The sequence below is a fragment of the Pteropus vampyrus genome, unplaced genomic scaffold, assembly GCF_000151845.1.
Source record: "Pteropus vampyrus isolate Shadow unplaced genomic scaffold, Pvam_2.0 Scaffold326, whole genome shotgun sequence".
NCBI classification, from domain to species: domain Eukaryota; kingdom Metazoa; phylum Chordata; class Mammalia; order Chiroptera; family Pteropodidae; genus Pteropus; species Pteropus vampyrus.
The window spans coordinates 2,146,716-2,173,571 of NW_011889107.1; the positions used below are offsets into that span (position 1 = coordinate 2,146,716).

The 26,856-nt window shown below is 38.1% G+C and overlaps 2 protein-coding genes across 2 annotated transcripts in view; both read right to left on the reverse strand.

The window, feature by feature from the left end:
• The window catches only part of ZMPSTE24 (zinc metallopeptidase STE24), a 34,829-nt gene extending 16,153 nt beyond the window's left edge, over positions 1 to 18,676 (reverse strand). Inside the window, exons 1-6 of the mRNA XM_011377974.2 lie at positions 18,431 to 18,676; positions 16,474 to 16,620; positions 8,716 to 8,802; positions 6,203 to 6,319; positions 5,655 to 5,807; positions 4,146 to 4,287 (exon numbers count right to left, since the gene is read on the reverse strand). Coding sequence (XP_011376276.1) covers positions 4,146 to 4,287; positions 5,655 to 5,807; positions 6,203 to 6,319; positions 8,716 to 8,802; positions 16,474 to 16,620; positions 18,431 to 18,553 — 769 coding nt within the window. The 5' untranslated portion in view covers positions 18,554 to 18,676. The remainder of the gene's footprint in view (positions 1 to 4,145; positions 4,288 to 5,654; positions 5,808 to 6,202; positions 6,320 to 8,715; positions 8,803 to 16,473; positions 16,621 to 18,430) is intronic.
• Positions 18,677 to 23,876: 5,200 nt separating this feature from the next.
• On the reverse strand, positions 23,877 to 26,576 carry TMCO2 (transmembrane and coiled-coil domains 2). The gene is made up of 2 exons (XM_011377975.1): positions 26,257 to 26,576; positions 23,877 to 24,277 (listed from the first exon to the last, which is right to left on the reverse strand). Exons 1-2 carry the CDS (start codon positions 26,491 to 26,493, stop codon positions 23,960 to 23,962), a joined length of 555 nt encoding a protein of 184 aa, XP_011376277.1. The 5' UTR covers positions 26,494 to 26,576; the 3' UTR covers positions 23,877 to 23,959.
• Positions 26,577 to 26,856: the final 280 nt, after the last annotated feature.

Here is a 26,856-nt window from a genome sequence, read left to right on the forward strand (position 1 = left end):
AGATCTCTCACAGAAAATATGAATTTTGTTTTTACTCGAATTTCTAATAGAAGGTATGTTTAGAGATACATTTAAAATATTGCATATTTTATGCATATAGCAGTATGTTTGGCAGTACCTTTAGAATATAGTTAAGACTTTGATAAATAGTGGCATTTATTTATTTATTTAATATTTTTTTCACTTTTTGGTTGGGTTGCCTGGAAGTTAAGAGCCAAACATGTGGTCCAGTTTTGCCAAAAATATAGGACCTTGGGATCCGGAAAGCTGTGTACCATTTTGAGGTCTTTACTTCTATCTCATTTTTGTCTTCCCTGATTCTAATTTTTTAATTAATTTAAAAATATTTCTTAGAAGCTACCTGAAGTTATTTATGGAAGTAGGCAGACTGTATACATATAAATAAAATAAAATGACCTGTCTTCCACTGGTCCAAGTACCTCAGAGTGTGACCCAAGGAACACTTACACCAAAATCACCTAGGGGTGCTTCTTAGAAGTAGATACTAGAAATCCTATGGGGTCAGAATCTCTGGGAACGGAGCCCAGGAAATTGTCGTTTAACAAACTCTCCAGGGAATACTTATGTAGTACTCACTAAAGTTAAGAGTACCTGCACTAGATTGATCTACAAGCTTTTTGTATCCCTGTGCCTAGTATGTAGTGTATATTCAATAATGCTTATTTGCCAAACGGATTAAGGATACCACCTGAAGTATGAGGCAATGTATTTGAGAACTCTGAAAATCAAAATGTCCTATGCAAATGTAAGGCATTGCCATCTGTGTCTTCATCTTTTGTTTGATATTTGATCTTAATCAACTTTCAGCAACATCTGCAACAGTTGACCACTCTTTCTTTGAAACATTTTCTCCTCCTATCTCAAAAGAAAACAATATTTTCTCCTGTTTTTCTTCCCTGAATGGTCTCTCCTCAGTTTCCTATGCTGGCTCTTCTCCCACTGCCAACTCTGACCTGAGCCCTTCTCTTCTCTAAGTGCCATCATCCATGGCATCGAAAATCATCTATGTGCCAGATACTTCCACATCGATATTCTTGGCCCTGACCTCTTCCTAGAACACCAGATTCATACATACATCTACCTATTTGACATCCTACATCTCCACATGGATGTCTATAGTGCATATTTGTTATTTCTATTCCTTTCAGAGTTTAGGGAATTCACACCATGTAAGTCTTGTGAGAGAGTGCTTCTTATTTGAAAACTATAAAAAGCCAGATATTTGCTTCCCCAGCACTTCTGGCAGCTAGCCCCATGCCCTGGCTCAGTCAACCAGATGCACCTACTGGGGACTCTGAATAGTTAGCTAATCTGCAAAGAAGCAGGGCAGTGAGGAACTAATTCTGTAGATGCTAGTGGCAGGGAAGTTAGGGGTGCAAACTGCCGCATCCAACGGTAGGAGGCAATAGCAGTGACCTCACCAGACTGGTTCTGCAGTGAGATTCTTCCTTGTCTCCCCATGGAATAGCCCATTTTCTAAGCTTGGTAAACTTAACTTTCCTGGTGATTTTGTAAGCTATCAAATATTTTTTCAATAAGCAATTTTTTCCTGCTTAAATCAACCACAGTTGGTTTATACTGCTTGTTTGCAACTAACTACTGCCTGCAGAACTCTAATTCAATGTTCAATAGATAAGTCAATATGCGACACATCCAACAGAACTTAAGTCCTCACAAACCTACTGTCCTCTGTTTTTCCATCTAGGTAAACTACTATTTATCCAACTGCTCAGGTAAAAAATCTAGATTGTTATTCTTCATGTCTCCTGTTCTCCCTTTTTCCTTTATATTATGTCAACACTATCTCTAAAGCATATCCCCAATGCATCCACTTCTCTCCCATCAATTCCTACCATCTTTGTTTAAGCTACCATAATTTCCTCCCTGGACTGCTGCAACAGCCTCCTAACTCCTCTCCCTGCTTCTGCTCTTGCCATCCCTACAATCTATTCTCCATACAGCAACCGAAATATTTAAAAATTACAAACCAGACCATGTCACCTTCCTGCCTAAAACCTTCAATGGCCTTTCTCTCTGAATTTAAAATAAAATCCAAGCTCCTTTCCCTGATTTACAAAGGCCGACATGGTCTGACTCTTGCCTGTGTCTCAGATTTCACATGCTTACTCTCTCCTGGTATGTGGCAGCCACACTGGACTTTTTTTTTTTTGATAGTAAATTCTACAAGGTTTTCCCCACTGATCTCAGCATGGATGGCTCCTTCCTTCAGCTTTCGGCTTAAATTCATTTGTTCAGAGAGGTCCTGCCTGATGACCCAATCTAAAGTATCTACTCAGTCATTCTTCATCACATCGCACTAGTTTAATTCTCTGCACAGTACCTGCTGTCGGATATTTTTTGAGAGCAGAAATCTTGGCTTCTCACTATAATATCCCTATTAATTTACAAATCTGTATTGTGTGTTGTTATTGTTAGTAACAATATTCATTTATTCAAAATATTTTTGAGAATTGTTACCATTATTAACAATAAAAACAAACATTACAGATTTATACTGTACATTCTGTTTAGCAAAGTTAAGTTGCCCAAAGTCACACAGGTAACTATGATAGAGCTGAGATTCAAACCCAACACTATTGACTACACAGCCTGACCCCTGAAAATCTACCTCTCCACTTACTCAAATCTTGATTTTCCATAAAGTTCCAGCTCATGTTATAGCCTTCCATAAAGCCTATTTCATCTAAAATCATATAGCACTGATGGGTATGTATTGCACATCAATTACCTCTGTTATATAATTAGCTCTCATTTCATGTTATCTCATTATAACTTAAATGATCAGCAACTTAGGTTGCACCTTCTGCAAAAGTCTCTCATACACTATTCTACTGTACTGATTAGTGTGCTAGTAGTTTAATATTAACTAAAAAAGTAGTGATCTCAGAGGCTAAAGAAATAGTATGAATCAGCTTATTCTTCTACCATTTCCCCGTAAAAATGTTTCAGTTTTATGCCTTCAGTTGGGCTGTATAACCTCAGAAGCAACCAAATGTTTGAGATTTCTATACTCTTCTAGATTCTGTTAATTTATTCTTTCCAGTGTGACCATTTCTGTTTCCCCCTGATGCTGCAATTACGTACTTCTGTTTCTACTCCATCCAATATAACTGCTTCTTGCTGTGATATTTTTTAGTTTAGGGGAGGGGTGGGCAAACTATGGCTTGCAGGCCCAATCCAACCTGCCACTTATTTTTATAAATAAAGTTTTATTAGGACACAGCTATGCTCATTTATGTATTATCTATGACTGTTTTTGTACCATAATGGCAGAGATGAATAGTTGTAACAGAGAACATGTGGCCTGCAAAGCCTAAAATATTTACTCTCTATGCCTTTATAGAAAATGTCTGCCAAACCGTAATTTACGGGAAACAAAACTGAAACCTAGGTGGATGAAGTGATTTGTTCAAGATCCCACAGCTGGTAAGTGGCAGAGGCAGAACTAGTCTCATTCATTTACATGGATTTTAATTTACAGATTCTGAAGTCATGGTACCATACAACAATTCTACTCTACGTCTTAGCAAGCTTCCTTGAGACTTCAGTACTTTTACGTAAACTAATAGTTTAACTCTCAAAGCAGAGTATAACTAATCGGAAGTATCCAATGGTACTACAGTTTTTGGTAATCTGTAGGTGAAATCAGAGTACTCCAGACAATGGAAGTTCTGTTAGAGGAGACAAAATCAATAACACTGGTTTTTGTTTATGAGCCCTCAAACTAGTGCTAAATGAAATTTGACTATGCAAGAGTCCAACTCAATTAACTAAAGAAGCCAGGCAGTTAACAGAAGGATATAAATCAGTCTAATATACATGATATAACAGGAAGTGATAAAAAGTCTTCGCTCAAAATTAAAAACAATACTGTAAAGCCAACCAAACATAGCTGCAGGCAAGAGCAGGATCTGGCATCAGGCCACCCCCTGAACTATGTCATCAATTCCCATAAATCTTAAAAAGCAAAAATGTAAAATCCTAACCTTTCGATGACAAATTTTAAAAAACTAATTTGTTCTTTTATTAAAAAGTTTTAAGAATAAAGTACTCAAATAAAACAAACCACCCAGATAAAATCTTCTTACCCATAGTAGCCTTACCTTCAACAACATACACTTTAGTCAAAGGAAAGTCAATACTCTTCGCCATTACTTCAATCTCTTGTTTAAGCTTTCCCTCGGGCAGAGGTGTGAATTTGTCAAATAAAGGGGCAATATAATCAGCATAGATTGTGACAAGTACCTGAAAAGTAAATGTCAGAACAACTTATGAATATGTTCTTACAGAAAAACTACTCTTTATATAGATCCAATTACATTAAAACAACTATGTGATCCCGGCCTTGGGAACAGGGACTTTACTTATTTGCTCTGGTATTCCCAGCCCCAAACAGTACCAGATAGTAAGTGTTCAATCTGTTTGATGAATTAATTCAAAGTGAGTAGTCTCTAGGTGGTAACAGTTGCAAAGTCAAATAGTACATTCAAAACTATTGTGCGTATTTCTGATACTTCATAAGCTCATAATAACTTGGAATTCTGCCTTTCAAAGTAATCAAGAAAGACCTGAAGTCTTTGCTAAAAAAGGATTACTAGAGCTTGACAGTGGCTGTTATTTGGTTGGTCTGCTAAAATTAATTACCTGTAGTTCACAATTGTACACTTTGGTTGAGAGGGCACTTCCTTAAGCATTTTTAGAGTATTTCTTCTGCTCTCTTTCCTCTTGCTTCAATTTGCCATATAACAGATATTTGTCAATTCAACTACTGCCTATTTTCTGACCTGATCTTGATCCCACTAGTGGGAAGTGAAGCGATGGGCATCATGGTTAATTCAGACTAAAATAAACCTCCTCATCATTTGAGTTAAGAGATGATAGATGATATTTTCTGAGGGCTGTGAACAGACCACTTTGATTGTGTAGTGTTTGTGCTGTGAAGCAGTTTAGAATATGGGAAAGAGAAGAAGAAAAGAAGATGTGAGGGAGGAAAAATGAGGGAGGAAAAACAGTGAGAGAAAAAGGAAGGAAGAAGGAAGACAGGAATGGAGAAGTGACAGTGGAGGAGAAAAAGAGAAGGGAATGCAGGAGGAAGGCGGAGAAGGGAAGGGAACAGAAAAGAAGGGGTAGAGAAGGGAGAGTAGGAAAAGGGAGAAAAAAGGAAAAGAAAGACAAGGGAAGAAGGACAGAGGAAAACTAGGTAAGTTTATGCTTTCTTCTTGTCCCTCTTAAATCTATTCTCTTCAAAACACCCACAATTTTTAAGCATTAGAGCTTAAAGCATCAAGAGTCATTAAATTATCAAACTTTACCACTTATTCTGGTGGCAACTCATAAATACACAGCCCAAATGTGCCTGACAACTGGATCATTAAAAGTAACTAACAACTAGCTTCTAGGTTCTCTAAGAGTCAACGTAAGAAGAAAATCTATGGTCAGAGTCAACCCTCCTATTTCTATACTCAAAAGCAGAAACCAAGAGGGGAACTTAGGAATACTTATTTATATTTCATCTGCTTCTTAAGAACTATTTACATGCTAATGAAGATTAAATTAGAGTTATCACACCAAGGAACTTTTGTAAAAGAAAATAAAACAAAGATTTTACTCACCAGAGAAACAACTAATGTGAACAGCCAGGCATAAATAAAAAAATAGTCACCCCCAATTTTAATAATGTAAAGTAGAAGCGAAGACACAGGCAATAAAATGCACTGAGTCACAATAAATTTTTTGATTGCATCTTTCATGAAGAATCCCAAAGTCTGAAAAAAGAAAACATCATCACAAGAAAGTGAGAAACTGCTTTTTAAGTAACTAATAAATGAATACAAATAGTATATTATTAAAGTAATTTTAAAAATTAAAAAGTAGGGAGACTATTTGACACTAGGTGGCCTAAGACAATATGTAAACGTCTTGTATTTTACAGTTTAAAATAAACTCATTTAAATGTTATTAGCTGAAAAACACTAGACATTCGTGCTAGAAGAGTTTATGGCAAGATTTTAATTATGATCTTTACCATATCTGCAGTTCCTTTTTTGTCCATAAGTTCATGCTTTAAAATAGCAAATTGTGTTTTAATTATTACTAGGAGAGGACAAGAGCACAGAAGATCTTCACATTTAAAAGACAACATTTGCATTCTCTATTATACCTGCTGATTGAAACCATGTTTTTCTTCTATCACAAAAGTATTATAAAGACTCCATGGCAAGCCAGTCAATGCACTGAAAAGTGTAGCCATCAGTAGAAACACCAAGGACTGAGTGATCTAAATACAAAGAAAAAAATGGCAGTTTTTATAGTGTAATATTCAATCATTCCTAAAATGAATTCTTAGTGAACAAATCGACAAGTAAATGCTGAGTACTTACTATATCTCAAGCAATGTGCTGATTTTATGGGTAATACATGGTCTAAAACATCATCTATACCCTCAAAAGTTTGCTTCCTAGGGAAGGAAGCAATAAAACAATTCCTCTTTTATTATGCAGGCACTGTATGAAAGTTACCTGAAGTCGTGTAGACAAAATAGTTAAAAGATTTGAAAATCTAGATATTTGTAAATTTGTAATCTTCTGAAACATCCCCCATTCTGTTACCTAGTTTATCAACATATGCCATTGCAGAGCAATCTTAATAATCAATAAAAAGTGATCTTTCAAAATTTTGGCTAATATACTAAAGACTTTCCTACTGTCAGATCTAAATAATAGTGACATGGAAAAATAACAAAACTAATACTTATTTAGTACACTGTAATTTAAAAGATTAAAATCATTGAAAATTAGTGTTTTATTTCACTATAAAAAACTTAGGACTAGTTTGAATAATGCTTGCCTTCTCATTTTGTAACTTATAATATGAAGAGGGCATCTTTTCTCTGCCTTGGTGAACTGTCACACTCCTCTGAAAGGTTACATCAGCTTCAAACGTTTCACCCTTTGAGCTTTCGATATCATGAAATATCTTCAAGAGGTCTTTTAATGTGAGGGTTTTTGCCTGTAACACTACTTCTGGGACATCTTAAGCCACTTTCCTCATTTATTGCCAATAAGGTCACCTTCACTAAGTTCCTTTGGCTGCATATAGAGTCTCTCTAACGGCAGGAGGGTCAGCATTCCCAGGGTCAGCTATTTCTTCTGTAACTGTAAGTACATTAGGTTTGAATTTCACTGCTGGTGTTATCATTTTTCATTTCTTTGCTACGCTTTCATCTTTATTGGCCAATTCCCTTTCAATTATCCGTTTTTGTAAAATGTCATATGGATATTTAGCTGGGAGACCAGGAGGCAACACAACGCATACTCTGAGTAACCGAATAACAGATGTGCAGTGACCAATCACTGACAGACTTTGAAAAAAGTGACGTGGTTGGTCTTTGATGACTATGATCATCTGTTATGTGCAATGATTTGTGGATTGAAGAGCTAGCAGGGAAGTTTGTACTTCATGAAATTACTCACATAATATACTATGGCAACTGAAATTTGAACCGTGTTGTTAAGGGACTGGTGTTATTTAACTAAACCATAGTAACTGAAATTTGTGTATACTAGAACTGTGCAAAGCAAGGATGCCAATACCATATAGCCATTTAAGAAAACAAAGATCTATATAAATGGATAGGAGGAGATCCCTACAACATTGTTAAATGCAAAAATAATGTCTCAGAACATTATATAAAATATGTCCCATTAAGGTAAGGATATTTTTAATATGCATATGTATGCAGATTGTGTTCATTCATTCAACAAGTATTATGGAATACCTACTCTGTAACTAGCATTATTCTAGGCACTCGTGACAAAGCAGTGAAGAAAATATATAAGGTCTCTGTCCCTTAGAGCTTAAAATTCTTGTCAGAGAGAGATAAAAAGTAAATAAACAAGGTAAGTGCTTTTATAAAGAAAAGAAAATAAGGTGATGTGCTTCACCAAAGAGTGACAGGGAATTCCATTTTAGATGGAGTGGTCTGGGAAAGTCTGAGAAATTTAAGATGAGAACTGAGTAAGGAGCCAATCATGATGATTATATGAAGCCACATTACATCCTTTTTTAAACAATGCAGAGAATATGTAAGTAAACTGCAATACCGTATTTTGACAGGTCAGGAGCAAGAGTCTGTGAAGATAGACATCGCAAGAAGTCTTAAAAGAATTTGGCTGCTTCAGAAAAAGGTATACAGCAAAGGGACACAGGTGAGCTGACTTAAGGCCTAAGGTACCTATACATGCAGATGAGATTCATCATTTCAAATAAGAAATCAGAAAGGAGACAGACTTGGCAATTTCTAAGTATGAATCAGAAAGCAGTGTCCCAGCATCCATTATGGGTGGGAAGTCTCAGGTTTAAGGTTTTGCCCAGTATCTGGAGTTCCTGGAAGAGTAGGTAGTCAACTCAAACAGCTCAATGAAGATTCTACAAGACACTGTCTCTGAAATATCTGCTAAGTATGTGTGGCACAGAGTACCTGCTTAATGTAGGTTAAACAAAATTCCTGCTTTCCCTTTCATTTCATAGAGCTGTTCCCGAGAAGCAGCTGCCTAACCAGAGACTACACTACTCTTGCGTCTGAGACTAAATGACTGGCTCACCAACGAAATGTGCATGCAAAGAACAAGTATCAATTTGGAGCCAAAGGAGTTAAAAACAGGATGTACATACCTCATATTCTGGTCCAAAGCCAGCAGAGCCACAGAACCGTCCAGAAAGTCTCCAGAGATAAGGGATTCCTCCAAAGAGAAGAATAAGCTATAAAACAAAGTATACTTTGGTTATATTTGAGCAGTACTAGAAACTATCATATGAGTGCATGTTATAAAGAAAAAAAGACCTATCTCATTTAGGACAAACTATGCATTTAGACAAATACAAACCAACTGAGATACTAAATTTAGAATGTAAAAAGGTTTTTACCTATACATTTTATACGGATGATTACATGATGAATTATATCTCAATAAAGCTGTTTAAAGGAAAACAAACTTTTGCCAAAGACTACAACAAGACCTCAACAAAGACTTTATGAATCAGGAAATAAGCTTAGAAAAGCTAAGCAACTTGTCCAAAATCCCATAGCTAATGAGTGACAGAAATGGAATTTGAACCAGGTTTTATGGCTCCGTAACTGGCTTTTCTTTGAAAGAAAATAGCTCTCTTTTTTCGTCAGGACAAAGTATTATTATCAGTATAGGTGGAGTCATGGCCACTTACCAAACTGGGAACAAAATGAGCTAGCATGCTTTCTCTGAGTAAAGAAAAAAGGTGAAGCCTGAGATAGGAGTCAGGGTTTTGTGGAAATAGGCCTCTTCCTCAGCACACCCTTTGTCTAGGGCAGATAAAGTAAACACAGATATTCACCAAATCACCAGGACATTTGAATGAGGAAGCAGTTCTTAAAATTTGAGAAACATGATTTCTCACAACAGATACCAAGTTTGTGAAACTCATTTTGTCAAGAGGAATCAATTTATTGTTTCACTCTGTGGAGCCTCAGGAACACAATTAGCAATCACACTCCTCAGTTAGAAGCACAATATTCCCACCAGTTCAGACATGACTCCTTGGGCTTTGAGGGTCTGGGACACTATAATATAGTTCATGGGTACCCTCCCAATCTATTTTCCACTTTTATATATGTATTCATATAATATAGTGGTTAATATATGTTTTTAAGAATATATATAAAATGATATCATGTTGTACTTATCATTCTACAACTTGTTTTTTACACTCTACATTTTTTTAGATCCGTCCACAGTGTTTTAACTTTATTCAGTATTATCAGCTTGTTCCTAAGCAGAGTTTCCCAATCCTCCAGGGCCATGGACGGGTACTAGTTAGGAACCAGGCCGCGCAGTAGGAGGTGAGTGGCAGGCGAGGGAGTGAAACTTTATCTGTATTTGCAGCCTCTTCCCAGCACTAGCATCACCGCCTCATCTCCACCTCAGATCATTAGATATTAGATTCTCATAGGAGCACTGGTTCCTGGTGCCAAAAAGGTTGGGGATCACTGCTCTAGAGTGTTTATACTAAATTACACTCCCATCAGCAGCACTTGAGTGCTCTTGTTCCTCCACAATCTCATCCACTTGATGCGGTCCATCTTTTAGATTTTGACCAGTATACTGGATTGGTTTAATAGCATGGGTCTCAAATACTGTCTCTGGACAGCAGCATCAACATCACCTAGGAAATGCATTAGAAATGCAAATTCTCAGGCTCCACCCTGGAACTACTGAATCAGAAACTGAAGTTGGGCCCAGCAGTCTCTAGGTAAATCTGCTGTACACTAAAGTTTGAAAATCACTGTGTCAATAAAGTGCTTTTATAAAGACTCCCTTAGCTCTATGTCCAGCTATTTTCACTTTACTACAACTAACTCAATCTTGGATGTCAATCCTGTTTTCCCAAAAGACATGCTTTGGCATCTTCGTATGGTATAACTTCCATTTGTTGAACTAATTGATTTGGGATGACATTTCTTTCACCCTATTCCCAATGCTAATAAATTATGCAGAATTAAGGATTTATAACGCTTTTCGTGAAAGGTGGGAACACCTATTGTTAAAAGCCCAGCTTTTAAGTAAGTATCAAGGGTAGCTTTAAGGAGAACTTTATGCATTTATGAATGCATTTGGAAACTACTGTTGCAACTTTGTTTAGTATACTTTGGGGAATGAAAAACAAAGCACGGTGAAAATAAAGTTTCTCTATACTGACAATCTCACTGAGCATGCTCCTGGGACACCCTATAAAAAGAACTAGTGATCTCAGCAAAAACAAGTCTAATGCTTTTACGTACATTATTTCACTAAAGTCTTGAAAGGCAGGCAGGGCAGGAGCATAGTCATCTCTAATTTATAGATGAGGCAACTCAGAGAGGGTAACTTGCCCAAAGAAGCCCAATGACCAAGTAATTACGATGTGTTCAGCACTGTACTAAGTGCTTCATTTACAATCTCTTACTCAGTCCTTGCCGCAAAACATGTGAGGTATGATTTAATATCTATTTACTTCTATTCTTAAAGGGGGAAAATGAGGCTCAAAGAGGCTAAACTGCATACTTAGAAACACGCAGAAATTGAAGAAGCAACAATTTGAACTTTTCTACTCTGTTATGCTCTATTCTCCATCCTTTCCATTTCTTGAGAGGGCTCTTCATTGACATCTATGAGATATCAGGAAAGTCTGTTTCAGAGAGGCTGGACATTTTCTCTCTGGGTGCTCTGTCACATTTGTGTGAACAGTGGCACCTGTTGTCACACAAGGCCTCTGTTTATGTTCCCTTAGGTAAAAAGTACCAAGGCAAAAAAAAGTCTAAATTAACTTTTTGTACTTGTTCTTTGTGACCAAAGCATACAAACCTACTAATTTTAATCTACCCAAAATAGGAATTGATGAACTTATTTTCAATAGAACAGGATTTCAAAGTAACACATAATGTTTCCTATCTAATGATAAACATAGCTACTAATTCCCTAAGGTAAATTAAGGACATTCATGTTGTGGTCCCCAGAGTTTCAAGAATGGTTTATTCAACATAATTTTAAAGACTCAGAAGAGCAGAGTTGGAAACCCGGCTCTGCCATTTATTAGTGTCACCTGGCCATTAAATGGGCAAGCCATTTAATTTCTCTGAGCTATCGCTTTCTCACCCATAAAAAGAGAATAATAATGCCTCTACTTTCTACTTTAGAGCACTGTTGTAAACATCAAACAAAACAATAAATATAAAAACAATATATGAAGTGAAAATCACTACCCATACAATTACCATGATGATGACTATTACGGTTCCCAGCTTCTGCCCATCAGTACTACTTCTAGTTTGAGCCACAGCACATTACAAAGCTCTCATTCTATTAATGTATTCTCCCTACCTCCATCACCTCCTAGAACAAACTGAACCATTACCACGGTCGCCAACTGTAACAACCAAGCTATTGCCCACTTTTCCTGGAACTATTTACTAATGACGACCAAGGAGACTGAAAATATTTTTCCTGTCATTTTATAATGGCCCTGTCGGGGTAAGTCAAAGAACTTCAAAGAATCAAACATCAATGAAGAAAGATGACAGTATCTAAATTTACCACCTCTACTTCCATCTCTCTCTGAAGGCTGATTTCCTACTTAGGCCCTGTCCCTGACAAAAGAAATGCTTCAGACAAATTAACCAAAGTCAAATATAATCCACAATAATGCTCTCTTTCCAGGCTTGGTTGGAAGGCATCAAGTTTCTTTCTTTCTTTCTTTTAATTTATTTATTTTAATTAGTTTCAAGTATACGGTACATTGGTTAGACATCTATATAGTTCATAAAACGATCCCCCCAATTGCTCCCTCCCTCTCCTGACCCTACACTTAGCGAACGTATTGTTAACTGCATTCCCTATGCTGTGCTCCCCATCCCCATGACCATCCATCAGCTACTAATTTGTACTTCTTTAACCCTTCACCCCATTCTCCCAGCCCCTCAAACACCCCTCCTCTCTGTTACCAAATTGTCCATTATATTTGTGAATCTGTTTTTGATTAGTTTGTTCTTTTTATTCCTTAGATTCCACGTACAAGTGAAATCATATAGTGTTTATCTTTCTCTGTCTGACTTAAATACCTTCTAGGTCCATCAAAGCAATAACTTTTTCCATCCCCTTCCTTTTCATATGTAGGGGTCTTGTTTTCTTATCCTTTCAGCCACTCTATCTTTTGGTTGGAGCACTTAATTCTTTTCCACTTAAGGTACTTATTGATAGGAATATAGTTGTTATCATTCTTTATTCCTGTTTTTGATACATGGGAAGCTCTTTATCTGTCCTTCAACTCTAAATGATAACTTTGCTGGATAAAGTATCCTTGGTTGTAGATCCTGGGTCTTCATCTTGTCAAATGTTTTTTGCCAAACCCTTCTGTCCTATAGAGTTTCTTTTGAAAAATCAGCTGCCAGTCTTATGAGTGTTCCCTTATGAGTAATTATCTGTTTTTCTCTTGCTGCTTTTAATATTCTTTCTCTGCATTTAACCTTTGGCATTTTAATTCTAATGTGTCTTAGTGTGGGCCTCTTTGGATCCCTGATTTTTGGAATTCTCTGAGCTACCTGAGGTTTTATGTCCATTTCCTTCACCAGGTTAGGGAAATTTTCCATCATTATTTCTTCAAACAGCTGTTCAACGTCTTGATTTTCTTCAGTTACACCAACCAGATGGATATTTGGACCCTTAATAGTGTCCCATACACTCCTTAAATTATTTTTATGGTCTTGGCATCTCATCTCTTGCCATTCTGATTGTGTGTCCTTTGCTTTCCTGTCCTCTAGACAGGGCATTTAATCCTTTTCTTCATTCACTTTGTTTATTTCTTTGTTTATTCCATTTAATATACTTCTCATCTCAGATAATGTGTTCTTCATTTCAAACTGGTTCCCTTTTATAACTGCCACTTCCATTTTTATGTTTTTATCTCTTTGTTGAAGTTCCCTACACTTCCCAAAAGTTCACTGAGCATCTTTATAGCCAGTGTTTTGAACTATGCATCTGTTAGATCACTTGACTCCATTTTATCAAGGATCTCTGTTCTGTTCTCTCATATGGTTTCTGCTTCTTTGTCTTCCCATTTTGGCTGCCTTTCTGTGTCTGTTTCTATGTACTAAGCAAAGCTCTTAAGTCTCCCGGTCTTATTAGTGTGGATTTCTGAAGTAGGTGTCCAGTGGCACAGTCTTGAGAGGGGTTCAGCTGCAGGCCAAACTTAGCCCAAGCCTCTACCCCTCCGGGGCCACCTGGTAAGAGTCAGCAAGTAATCCACAGATGCAGTGCTTATAGTTGCCTCAAAAGGCTGCACCAGAAACCAAGGCCAGCTGCCTCCAGTGCGAGTCCAGACACTGCTCAGCAAGGAGCACCTGACTCACTGAGGACACACCTGGATGTGGCTTGGGTGGGGCTGCGAGTTGGGGAGGTGGAGTTTCAGGAAATCCTCTGGGCGGAGCGACCTCTGTTATCCAGTTTGATGACATCCAGCTATGGGAGTGGGGGAGGGCTCAACAAGGAACAATGGATACTCCCGGCACTTCTTTACCGAGAGAATTTCATCTTGGCCCTCACTCCGACAATGTCTCCCTGTAAGTCTCTGGTATCCCCTGCATGCAGCCGAATTGGCACTGGTGCTCAGAGCAAGCAGGTCCATCACCGCGAAAATCTATTTGTGGACACGGCCCCTTTAAGAGGCTTCTGCTGCTGCCACAGCCTCTGTCTCACTCAGCCGCTGGAGATCAGGCAGCCCCGTGTCCTCACCCCATCCTACCTTCGGCTGTTGCAGAGTGATTTCGTGGATTTTTCCCTAGTTGTATGGTTTGTTCATCCCAGGCGATTTTTCCTTGCTGTTGCTCCATGTTTCCATTACAACTTTGATTTGGTCGCCAGAGGGATGAACAGAGCCTCCATCATCTACGATATTTTTTTTCTCTCCCGGAAAGCATCAAGTTTTAATACTAATCCTCATTATCTCAGTAACTAAACTTGGCTTCTACTAGTAAAAATTTAAAAATCAATACTGAAAAGATTAATTACTAGCATTCACTGTTACCCCAAAAGCCAATGCTACTTTATTTTTTAGATCATTTATTGATTTATCTATAAATCAAGATATAACTCTTTCAGAAGTTTTGTCATTTTCCATTATCTTGAGGAAATGGGAGAGGTTTCTAATAAGTTGGTTCTAAACACACTAGTCTTACTATTCCATATTTATCAAGGCAAATTTTGTTACTAGCTAGACAATTTTGTCATCATTTAACAAAGCTACTAACATCCAGTTTCTTTTCTTTAACTAATGAAACAATTATAATAGCCGATCTCAACTATTTCCAATTTAAGAATCTTCCTTTTTGTGGTATTGGAGAATCTAAACGAATTCTAGAGAAATAGTGATGATAATCATGACCACAATGATAAAAATAATAATAGCCAACACTTATGGAGTACTTATAATGGGTCAGGCATTGTTCTAAGCATCTTCCATATACTAACTCACTAAATCCTCTCAACAATAGTATGAATGTGGAACTATTATTACCATATAGTTTTAACAGATGAGAAAACTGAGCCATAGAAATGTTGAGCGACTTGCTTGAGGTTACAAAGCTGGTATGACAGACCTGAGATTCAAACTGAAGCCACCTGAGTTCAGAGTCTGCTCTTAACCTCTAACACCACGCACTTTCAATTGTTCCTAGGGATGGAAAACCAAGAATTGGTTTTTGGATGTGGAAAAAAATCTTACTCATTTTATGTATAAAGCACAGATATAGATACTTAGAGTATGAAAACAGGTATACAGTGTTTCTGTGGTATTAAAATTTCATAGAGGGGCGATTAGGAAAAGATGTCTAAAAAGGTACGTGATCACGGACCCAGGGAGATCATGAAACAAAGACTGAGAAACACTGCTCTACACTATAGAGCCTCTCTTAGCATGAGAGTAAGACCGACCCTGTTTTGCTAAGTAAAAATGATCTGTCACTCATTGTTTCATTCAGTAAATATGAATCGTGGTCTTATTACACTCCAGGCACTAAGTATAATATGATGAACAAGACTTTAAAGTACCCTTTCTTTAAGGAACTAGCAGTCTGTCATCTAAAGCGGCAAATTCAATACAATGTGATAAGCACTGGTAGGAATAATGACAGGATGCTAACTTATGCAGACTTGAGGGACAGAGAAAGTTTCAAACCATTTCTTAGGAGAGATAATGTCTCAGTTGGATCCTAATGTTAGAGTTGGGATTAATTAGCCTCCAGTGAAGGAGTGGAGTTGAAGAGGGAGTGGAAGGGCGCTCCAGACAGAGATACCAGCACGTGAAAAGACTCAAAGTCACAAGAAACCATGTACGGTATGAAATGGACAATAAAGAAGGGGAAAGAATTTGGGGGAAAAAATAAAAAGATGATGCTCAAGTGAGCAATAGCCAGATCAAAAAGGACCTCATAAACCAAGCCAAGAAATTTGGACTTCATTCTGAAGGATACAAAAAGCCAGTGAAAGGTTTTCTGTAGGAGAATGACATGATCAAAACTGTTCTTCAGAATTCCTTTGGCTACAATGTGGAAGACAAGTTGTAGAATTAAGATAGAGGAATGAAGACAAGTAGGGACTGCAACAAGAATAACTTACAACATAAGGTTCTTTTTCACACCTGTCCTCAGGGTAAGTGACCATATTCTACAATTTTCAACTGACTAAACAGTTATGTTTCTACCTCTTTTGCTCTATACACATTACTGTCAATAGCAAAGGTTAGGAAAGCATTCTGGGATTTATAGATGTGGTATCCTCTTTTGTGTCACAAAAATACAAAAAGGAAAACAAACATAACAAATTATTAAACAATATGATAGATTGTCTCTTCAAGAAGTAAATTACTCACAGTTCCTTCAATCTCTGAATAGAGTCCTGACCAAAAGCTGAAGGTACTTTTATCCAGCTGATACAGTCGCGATTTCTCAAATGTTTCTGAATCCATAATCTGTCCTAACTCCAGTGGTACATGAGTTGTTGTTTTATATATCCGTCTCTGAAATATTTTGAAGAAAACACTTTAATGAAACAGTCTAACCAAATCCTTATTTATTACTGTAGTCATTTATTATCAAATATCGAATGGTTTATAGCATTAACTTGCTGCTTAAGCCTGTTGAATCCAGTTTATACATACACAAATAGTGCATTTGATCAAGCACACTGACTACTAAAACAGCTGATGTAGGAAAGTAAAAGGAGAACAAGAGAATCTGAGGCTAGTTGACTAGGTAAAATTAAAATCAGGGTTGTCATCACATTTCAGTTTGCATATGTAAACCAATATTGTAACATCACTAACGGTATCACTCATCCCAGGTATATCATACATTCTATAATATAGAAAATAAATTCATGGAGAGGAGGAGGAAACGAATATGCTAACCATGAATATTAATAGGCTAGTCATTAAATTTGATCCTAGAGGCCAAATTAAGGGAAATTTAAGGAATGACAGACAAACATATCAAATCTTCGAGAAAGACAAACTTTCTCATTATACCATATTCCAAAAGGTAATTTCAGCCCACAGGACATAATACAGAGAGCAGATACCAAAAATATAATGGACAGCATCTTCTACAACGGTTTTACAACAAATAGCTTTATTTGTTGTTGTGCATCTTACCAAACTCTCAATAAAACACATTACATGAAAGCATAACTGAGTAAAGAAGACAGTAGAGAAAAGTAGTTACTGTAACTAGGCTTATTATTAAAGTAAGACAAACAGATGTTCAATACCCCATCCCCAATTTACACGCTACATATTGTGTTTACTTTATGTAAAATATCATCTGTAGGCCTACAAGATTCTGTACTAATGGAGCTATCTAAAGAGATATGTCAGAGAACATAGTGCTATACAGCTTAACACCTCTTTGAATATTCTGAACTAAAAGAAGAGATCAAGATATAACCAAGACATTGACAGATATAGAAAAGTTAAAAATTTCAATTTAAAGATTCATGCAGAATGTAAACTGAGAGAAGAAATTTGCAGAGGAAATTTCCAGCAGTTAAAAAGAAAGGTTTTCATAACCATCATGGTTGACATAATTCAGCAGCAACATAGAATGTAGGTAAAACAAACCAGCAGTGAGAGACTGCAATAAAGTGGTCAGTTAAACTTAAAATCTATCTCATTTAAAAGTTCAGCTCTCTACTCCATCAAGCTGTTATGATAATCTCCAGGGAATAGTTATTAGGTAACTTTCACTTTCTACTTGTTTGGTTTAAGCAAAAATAATAAAGACCCTTTTAAAACAAGAAAATATTCTTTAGGCAAAAACAATATACTGTATACTTTTTTTCTTTTTTTAAGGAAATAGAGTTCAAGTCCTTGGAACAACTGAGAAGTCTTTATTTTCAGAAAATGGTTTCCTAATCTTATGGCTGCGCATGATTACCACAAATGTCATGAGGAGGCTGTGATTCTAAAATGTTAGCATCTTCCTTTTGAAGGCTTATGAGTCAAAATAAAAAAGGGAAGCCTGGCAGGATCTTAAGGAAGCTGTGGGAGAGGTACAAGAGCTAAAGCCTGACAAGGCGGCAGCCCTGCTTTCCCTTTCACCAGGCCTTAAATGGCCTAGGTCCCACGATCACTTAAATGAAAACGTCCCTGAGGCACCAGATCCTCTCAAAGGCAATCCCGCCATCGGGCCAAGTTAGGAGGCTCAGTAGGGACTCTTAGGGTCGAGGCTGGTGCTGAGGCCACAGCATACATCCAGGGACTTGGGGTTGAAACCCGGGCTGGCCTAGGGCTGGCCGGGTGTCGGAGTTGGATGGACCTTGTCTAAGCTCACCTGCCGCTGTGCTAGGAAGGTCTCCCAGAGATACACTGCCCAGGAGAACAGCAGCACGGCCCCGAAAATACGCTTCTCGGCTGGCATCTCCCACATCGGGTCCAGCGACGCCCACATCCCCATGGCCACCTGGTTACGCCGGCTCCCTTAGCATGCCCTGGTGCCACACCAACACAGTCCCTTCAGAGAGTCCCGACAGTGTTACAGCGATATCCGTCCCTTCCGAGAGCCCCTATACCGACACCCGCCCCCAACCCACCGCGCCGCTTGCAGTGTTACATAAACAGTCTTCCCCATGCCGACGCCCTCTAGAGTCGCCTAGTTTCTGCCCGAAAAGGGCCAGCTCAGCCTTCCTCACTTCCGGCCCAAGGAGGCTGAGAGCCCACGTGCCGAGTTCCGGCCTCCGCTAGCGAGAGCTCCGGCTCCGAACCTGGTCACACTGAGCTGTGTCGCACCAACATTCTTCCCCTTCCCCTCTACGCCAGGTTCCTGCGGAGGATTCCGGCCTAACTGTGGAGCCCGCCACGGAGCTCTCCGCTTTCTAACTTCCAGAGCGGCAACTGCATCTCTTCGATTCGGGGATTGCCTAGCTGGGCTGCGGCCTGTGCCGTACTTTCCCCGTCCAGGACAAGCCCACTGGTAGTTAGCACTGCGCAGGAACTGACGCAAAGTGGGCCGCCACTCCCGCCCTGAGGTAGCTGGAAAGGACCGGAGAGAAGCCGACTTTCCAGGCTCTAAACTCTATTCCTGTGAATAGTGTTATTCAGATTGTGGTATGGTTCAGCCCTAGGATATCTTAAGACCAGAGATAGTTATAAGTGAGACTAGGTATTATAAGAGCAGTATTTTGGCCTCTATAGGAGTGTTCTGAATTCAGGCGTGTTAGAGAGTGGGAGGTAGTGATGAAATTTCATTAATCTCGCCTCTTCCACCCCCAGGGAAGTCAGAGGCAGCATTTTGCCTGAGAGTGTGCCGTGGAGGAAAGCAAGGATAGTGTTGGTTAGAAATACCTGAACTGAAAGGGCTTTACTTGATCTAAGGCCAAACTCAGAGAACAGTGCCATGTCTCTCTTGGAATTCAGAAGTGAAACGTGATCACAGGCACGCCTGTTAACATATTTATTTGAATTGAAAAGCTATTTTTTTTGACATAAGTTTCACTTGGTTAATTGGTTTGACGAAGACACTGGGGTTGCTAATTTGCATAATTATTATTTACAATCAATTGAGCCAAATCTACAGCTGCAGCTAAAATTTCAGTAATATTGTCATGCTAACGATATGTTGAAATTAACAATATCTTGACTTTCCCAACCCTTCCTAAAAGCTTCTAGTGAGAGTAATCATAATTAAAAGTCACTTGAGAAAGCGATGGACACTAACGACAAAATAAATTCTTTTGCATGTCAGATTGTTCCCAGCTTTCAACAGTTGGTGGTGGACCTAATAACTTCGTTTAGCTAACGAAGGAACACTTTGATTTTTGGCATATAATTTGGAAAAGGATTCACATTACTATAACAAATCTACTAGCATTCCCATCTATTTTTGTGAGTAATATTTCTTGGCACTGTATCTGTGAAGAGAAAAAATTAATCTAGCAGTAAGAAAAAGTCATTCAGACAGATGAATTAATTGGTGGGAAACCCCATCCATCTCACTGAAACATGTATTCCCAGTAGAATTTTACCTTTTTCTATATTATCGAAATTTGTAATCGTATCATTTTGAGCAGATTTTAAATCATTAATTGTAATTGTAGTGATTGGTCAATTCAAAGAATTCTTTCTAATGCATAGACCCATATAATTACAGGAATTTTTTAAAAATTTACTTTAATACATACAAATTTATCGCAAAGAAGTGATCAATAAAAGCTTTTCAAACATAAAAAGTATTGCATTTGGTTGACATTTTATCGGAAAGTAGAACAAAATGTAAATTAGAGATGATAAAAGAACAATGTAGAATTAATGGAAGTTAAAGAGCTTATTTGTAATTTTTAAATGGATGATGGTAGTTATGCAATTGTTATGTAGATTCTATTGGATACATTATAACAAGTGATTTTACAGATTTATCTTAAATTGTCATTATTTACAATTTGCCAGAATTTAAATCTATTGCAACTATTTAATGATGAAAACTTAAATATCAGCTTTAAAATATAAGGGATAAACACTTTTTCAGAATTCTCTTTCCCTGAGCTATCATTGGTATGCCCACTTCAGTCTTGTCTTCATTTGTCAGGGTCCATCCAGCCTACTGCAGTTAGTCCAAAGCTTCACCAAAGCTCCTGCCACTTAAACTTTGTGGTTAAGAGCACAGGTTTAGTCAGGCTGTGTGAGTGCCAGTCACAGCTACACCACAACACATTATTAGCAAGTTACTTAACCTCTCTGTGCATCAGTTTCTCATCAGTAAAATGAGAATAATAGTATTTACCTCCTCGTATTCTGAAGATCAAATGAGAAAAATCATATAAAACTGTTAGCAATGTATCTGGCTGTCCCAATAAAGATATACTTGGAAGAATCGCATCATAGTGTTGATCTGTCACTGTGTGTCTGAAAAGATAGGGGAACAGGAATCCAGTATGAGGTTTCTAAAAATCAAGACTGTAATTCACTCATTTATTCAACAAATATTGAGTGTCTACTAAGTATCAGGTATTGTTCTAGGTGCTGGGATATAACAATGGACCAGAGTCTTTTCCTCTCCTATGCTTACATTTTTTGTGGGGTGGGATGGATGGAGGAGTTGATAAATAATAAGCAAATATGTAACAGTAAAAGTGGAGGAGGTGACACATGCTATGAAGAAAAAGCAGGGAAAAGGGGATGTAGCATATTGGCACGAGGGCTGCTACATTATTTAAGATGGTCAAAGAGACTTCTCAGATTCGCTGACATTTGAGCACAGATCCAAAGAAAGAGAAGAAGCCATGTAGTATTTGGGAAAAGTATGCCATGCACAGTGAATAGCAAGTGCAAAGGCCCTGAGGTGGGACAATGCATTTTAGCACATTTTAGGAATAGTAAAAGAGTCTAGAAAGAATGGAGAGAATAAGAAGTAGAGAGAGTGCGGATCATGCCATTATGCACAATCTTTTAGTTAAGAACTTGACTTTTACTCAGAGTGAAAGAATAAGCCATTGGAAGATTTTGAGCAGAGTAGTAACATGATCTCTTTGACTACTGTGTAGAGAACAAAATGAATGAGGACCCAGATGGAAGAAGGGAGTCCAGTTAGGAGACCATTTCCAGAATTCAACTGAGAGATAATGGTGGCTTGGGCTAGGGTAATAGTAGTGAAGGGAGAAGTGAATTGTGGAAAGGGAATAATCACTTGTTCCACTTTTGCAGAAAGAGTGTTAATAGAGGGGCTTATCTGTCTGGAGTCTGAATTGAGAGCCTCAAAACAAGCTATTGTCAGTGTTTTGCCAAAGAAGAGAGACTGAATTTGGAGGATAAGGATTCTTTTTCCTAGAGTAGACACCAATATAGAGTAGTTCATCTACCCTATCTAACCTGAATGATAAAATAGCTCTCAAGCCCTTTTCCTATCTTGCCATGATTCTCTGCTTGCCAAGCATCCAAGTTCCCTTAATTGATGCCCTGGTCATAAATGCTCTGATCTCAAGAAAAGAATGACCCATACAGGGAATGAATACTTGGTATCAACCTCTTATGACTGTGGTGTGAATCACACATTCCTTCTGGGGAGCTGAGAGCCAGGAACAAGGTGAACCCATCAGTTTCTACCCTACTTTGTATCTAGCTCATTCTGTTTCCACAGGGACTACCAAATCTTTGTTACTCCCCTGTTTAAAAAGCTATCATGGTCCATTTCCAACAGTATGGTATGACCTTTAAAGGCCCTTCAAAATGAAATGAAATAAAATGAAATAAAATATATAAATAAAATAAAAGCCCTTCATTACCTGATGTCAGTCTACTCTTCTAGGCCCTTCTTCAAACACTTTTCCTTTGATATACCTGAGTGGTAATCAAGACAAAATGACTGGAACTATGCAGGAAGACACTGAAATTTAGATAGCACCAAAAAATTGAGACATTGACTTTAAAAGATTGCATGGTACTCTTTCAGCAGCATAGTTAACAAACTTCTCACTTACACTGTCAGAGAATGCATATTGTTGATAACTCCCATCTGTTCTGTTTGCCACATCATGAATTAAAGCTGATTCGAGGATGAGGTTAGTATGTCTTGTTGTAAAGCCAAAATCCTTCATTGCCGCTCTGGAAATAGCCAGTTTTTCAGCCATCCTGAAACACTCCTTGTTCTCTAGTCAAGCCATCCTCATTTTTATACGATTCCATGATGAGCCCACCAGCAGTATCATCATTTCACTGTCGACCTATGTTACTCTTTATGTGACAACTCAATGTCACCTCTGCAAAGTCTTTCCTGGCCCCACCCTATATTCACCAACCCATTTTTGCACTGAGTACACTATACAGTGAAGTCTCATCTTATACAGGTATTATATGTTAACACCAGTGCCTGGACAAAAATTATGATCGAAATTATCCTTGGAAATCCTTTGGAAGACTGCTATATTATCTCCTATTGGACAGCATAGCTAGTTTTTATTCAGAACAATGATAAGTAACTGTTTGCACACCAAATGAAATATTTCATTAAGGTGTCAGGTAGTTAGTGTTTTAATGAATGTAATCATTTATTGTGGCAAAAATGCACACACTATAAACTTGTTGACCATCTACTATCTTTTCCCCATTAGGCCATCTTTCTTGTCAGGGTACACACTCAAATTGGTGTAATGGCAGGTAGGTGCCTCCTCCCTTTTTTTCCCTCCCTGTCAAGCTGGGATTCACATAAAGAGAATCCCTCTAAGTTGAAGATGCTATGACCCCACCGTATTAGAATTCCTTGTTCTGAAATTACCTGTCCAACCAGCCAAATGGAGTGCTCTTAAGCACTCAGGACAGATTCTCAAGGATTATCACAATGCTCAGCACAGAGGGAAGTATCAGTAAAAGTTGTATAAAATTAAACAGTCCCCTTTATGTCCACCCCACCCTCGCACACCTCTGAATATTTAATGTAGGGCCAAATATATACCTTTAGGCCAAAGACCAACACAAGGGCCAGCCTACCCCTACAGGACAGTCGGCGGCATTGCCCTTAAATAGCACTTTCTTGCTGTTTTTATTATATCCAATCCAACCTCTTCAGTGTGGAGCTCAAGGCCATCTCTCTAATACCCTCCCTTTCCCCACTCCCATGGATTCCTGTTTGGCTGTCCTCTTCTACATGGCTGCTTATCGTCTCCAGCCTGCCAAGCAGGCACCACAATCTCAGAGACATTTTTAACCACCATTATACCCCACATTATCCAAACCCACATACAAGTCAATGCTGGGTCTTACTGAATAGAGAGCCAGTCCTTGCAGGATAATTTCAATATAGTTCTCTATCTTTATTGACACACCACTGCACACATGAGGGAAACAGTGCTTTTCTGGAAAAGATTGGAGTCCATCACATTTCAGATGTGGAAGTAAACCCAGATGTTAGCAAGGGACTCTGGCAGTCGGAGCAACTGCAGTAGGGCTCAGAGGAGCAATCCTTCTTCATGGAAGGTTTTTGGGATATGATCATCCCCTCCAGGTCCTTCACTTTGTTTTCCACCGTCTGAAGTTTTTTCAAAATTTTCTCTTGCAGACCCAAGGACAGGAAAAAATTATTATTGTCTTGACCTGGGAGACCACTCCCTTCTGGGTTGACCAGCAAAGCCTGAAAAAAATCTGAGCCCTTCTTGTAAAGTTTGTAGAGTGTGATTACAAACAACAATATTTTCTAAAATAAAACAACAGAAGTTGAATGTTACTTGTTTATTCATGTGAAATGCCAGTTTACTATAGATGTAAAACAAAACAAAAACCTAATAGCAACAATAATTCCTCATTCTTTTGCAAAGCTTTCTGTTTAACAAAACATCTTCACATCTATTTCATCTTTTGATCTTCACCACAAAATGGAGTGGAAGGCAGATCAGGGATTATTATTTGCATTTAATTAATAAAGATTATCATAATAAATACTATTTGTTGAAAGTCTGCCACATGCAGGGTTCTGTGTTAGGAATTTCCTTGCCTATGCATGACCTATCTATGTAGAAACAAAATAGAACTGAATATCCATTGAGATACTTTCCAGTTTGGACTCAGTCATTATCCAAGGTTATATACTTGAAAATGGTAGATCCGGTACTGGAATAAAAGAATTCTGAAAAACTGGATTTCCTGATCATGAAAAAATTTTTTAACATACCAAGGCAGATTCCTGCCAGGGTAAGAAAAAAGCAAACCAAATCATCTTTATTCCTTAATATAATACTAGCACTGCTTATTGAGTACTTATTTATATGCTAAGCTTTATATATACAGTATCTCCTTTAATCCTCACAATCACCCTGAGAGAGGCACTGTTAGCAAGCCCATCTTACAGATAAGGAAGCTGGGATTTAGAGGCTAAGTGATTGCTCAGTTCACACAGCAAGTGGTGGTACCAAGACTTAAGCCCCAGCAGTGACTCCAGAGCCTGTGCTACTTACCAATGTTACACTACCTCTCTTTTTGGCTGAGGTGTCTGGAGGGCTGTGAATTCATCTCTCTGATTGAGCTAAGCATTAACCATAGAAGAGCAGAAACCAGAATTATAGATAAGAGTTTAAGGGGTTTTGCCTTATATTCTTGTATTAGCTAATTAAAATGCATGTATGTGAAAATGTATACACACATATCCCTACTGGGGATGATTTGGGTCTGTTAGATTATATTAAATGAGATTTTGGAGAGGAATTGCATTTAAAATCCTAAAACTTGGGTTCAAATCTCAGCTTTTCCAGCTCTTCCAATCTATGTCAACTTGAGTAGGTGATAAGCAAGTTCCCTCACCTACAAAATGTAGATAATCCCTGCCCTGCCTACAATACAGGGTTTTGAGAAATTAAGAGAACGCATGTGACCACGATACCTCAACAGTAGTGATATATGAAAATACGTGAATGCTATAAAATGATCTGGTAATAACAGCATTTGCCAAGCAAGCCAGTCACTCTTTAAGAAAGCCCTTTTTTAAATCCTACCTCCTTAAATTTCCACTGAACCTCACTTCACCTCAGGTTCCTTGTCATATGAAAATAACTTCTATCCATTCCATTGAATTGGTGAGATTCTCATAGCATTTTTACTATATTGTAAATATAGCTATTATTGATTAAACAAAAGTATGTAAAGAACTATATGTTTCCCATAATCTCAATTATATTCCTCTTCCCCCAAAGAGCCCCTGTATATTCATAGAACCTCATCTTATTAAAACAAGGAAATAATGAAAACATCATAAGTAAATGAATATATGTGCCTCCTCATCAGTTACAGAGCAATGGCACAGTAAGAACAGAAAGGCCAAACCCAGTTATAGTTGTGGTGCCTAGTCTATAAAGGCACTCCACGTGGTGTCTAGCACACAGTAGATACTCAAAGATGAAAAAGTGATCAAATAAATTTTGGGCTGCCTTCTCAGGTTATGAACTTGTTTGATCTATTTTATTACAAGATGAGCCAAAGACCATTGTGAGAAAGAGCATTTTTATGCTCAAAACCTAATCAGTAGAAGTTTTTAAGGATAACTTAATTTCAATCAACTTCAGAGACAAGGTTTACCCTTGCACATCTGCATGGTCTTAAAACTGGGTGGCAGCAATACGGTAGAGAACCAATCAAATTTCATTTTATAACTATTGAAATTTCTCTGTAACAAAAGAGTATAACCTGAATTGACCGAATACTTCGTTTCCATAAGGCATATAGTCCTGCTGCCAACAAAATCAAAAAGAAAATCCCCAGGATAACTTGCACAGCCGGAGGAAAATTATCTAGTAGACCCAAATTTGTTTGTTGAGGTGCACTAGTCTCTCCCAGAGTTGCTTGTAGCCAATTCCATATCGAGCTCAGAGAAATATAATCTATGATGTTGTCCCAGGCAGATGAAGATGAAAATGTTGACATTTTAATAAGATAGCAGCCCCAGGAGCTACATTTGCAGAGGCTTCCGGAACTTAGATATGAGTTAGGGAGAGTGGCCTGGGAGCCCAGGTGTCCTGGAGCCATTGTGAGCTGTGCTCTGTGATGTCACCGTTCCAAAGGTCAGCTTGCTTCTAACTCAACCAGTGAACCTTCTCATTCAAAACCAACCAGGGACTGGCCTGGGTTTCCAGTTCAGTCATATTGCTTTCTCTGATCTTTGGCGAGTCCTAGCTCTAACACGACACTGCCCAATAGAACTTTCTGTAAAGATAGAAATGTTTATCTGCTCTATCCAACATGAGAGCCACTAATGACTTGCAATGCGGATAGTGTGTCTGAGGAACT

What these genes read in the sequence shown, in the direction of transcription:
- TMCO2 (XM_011377975.1), bottom strand. Translation starts at nt 26,493, where the DNA reads ATGTCAACATTTTCATCTTCATCTGCCTGGGACAACATCATAGATTAT. An exon ending in GAAGTATTCGGTCAATTCAG is followed by an intron (nt 24,278 to 26,256) that starts GTTATACTCTTT and finishes GTTTTATTTTAG; the next exon opens with AAAATATTGTTGTTTGTAAT.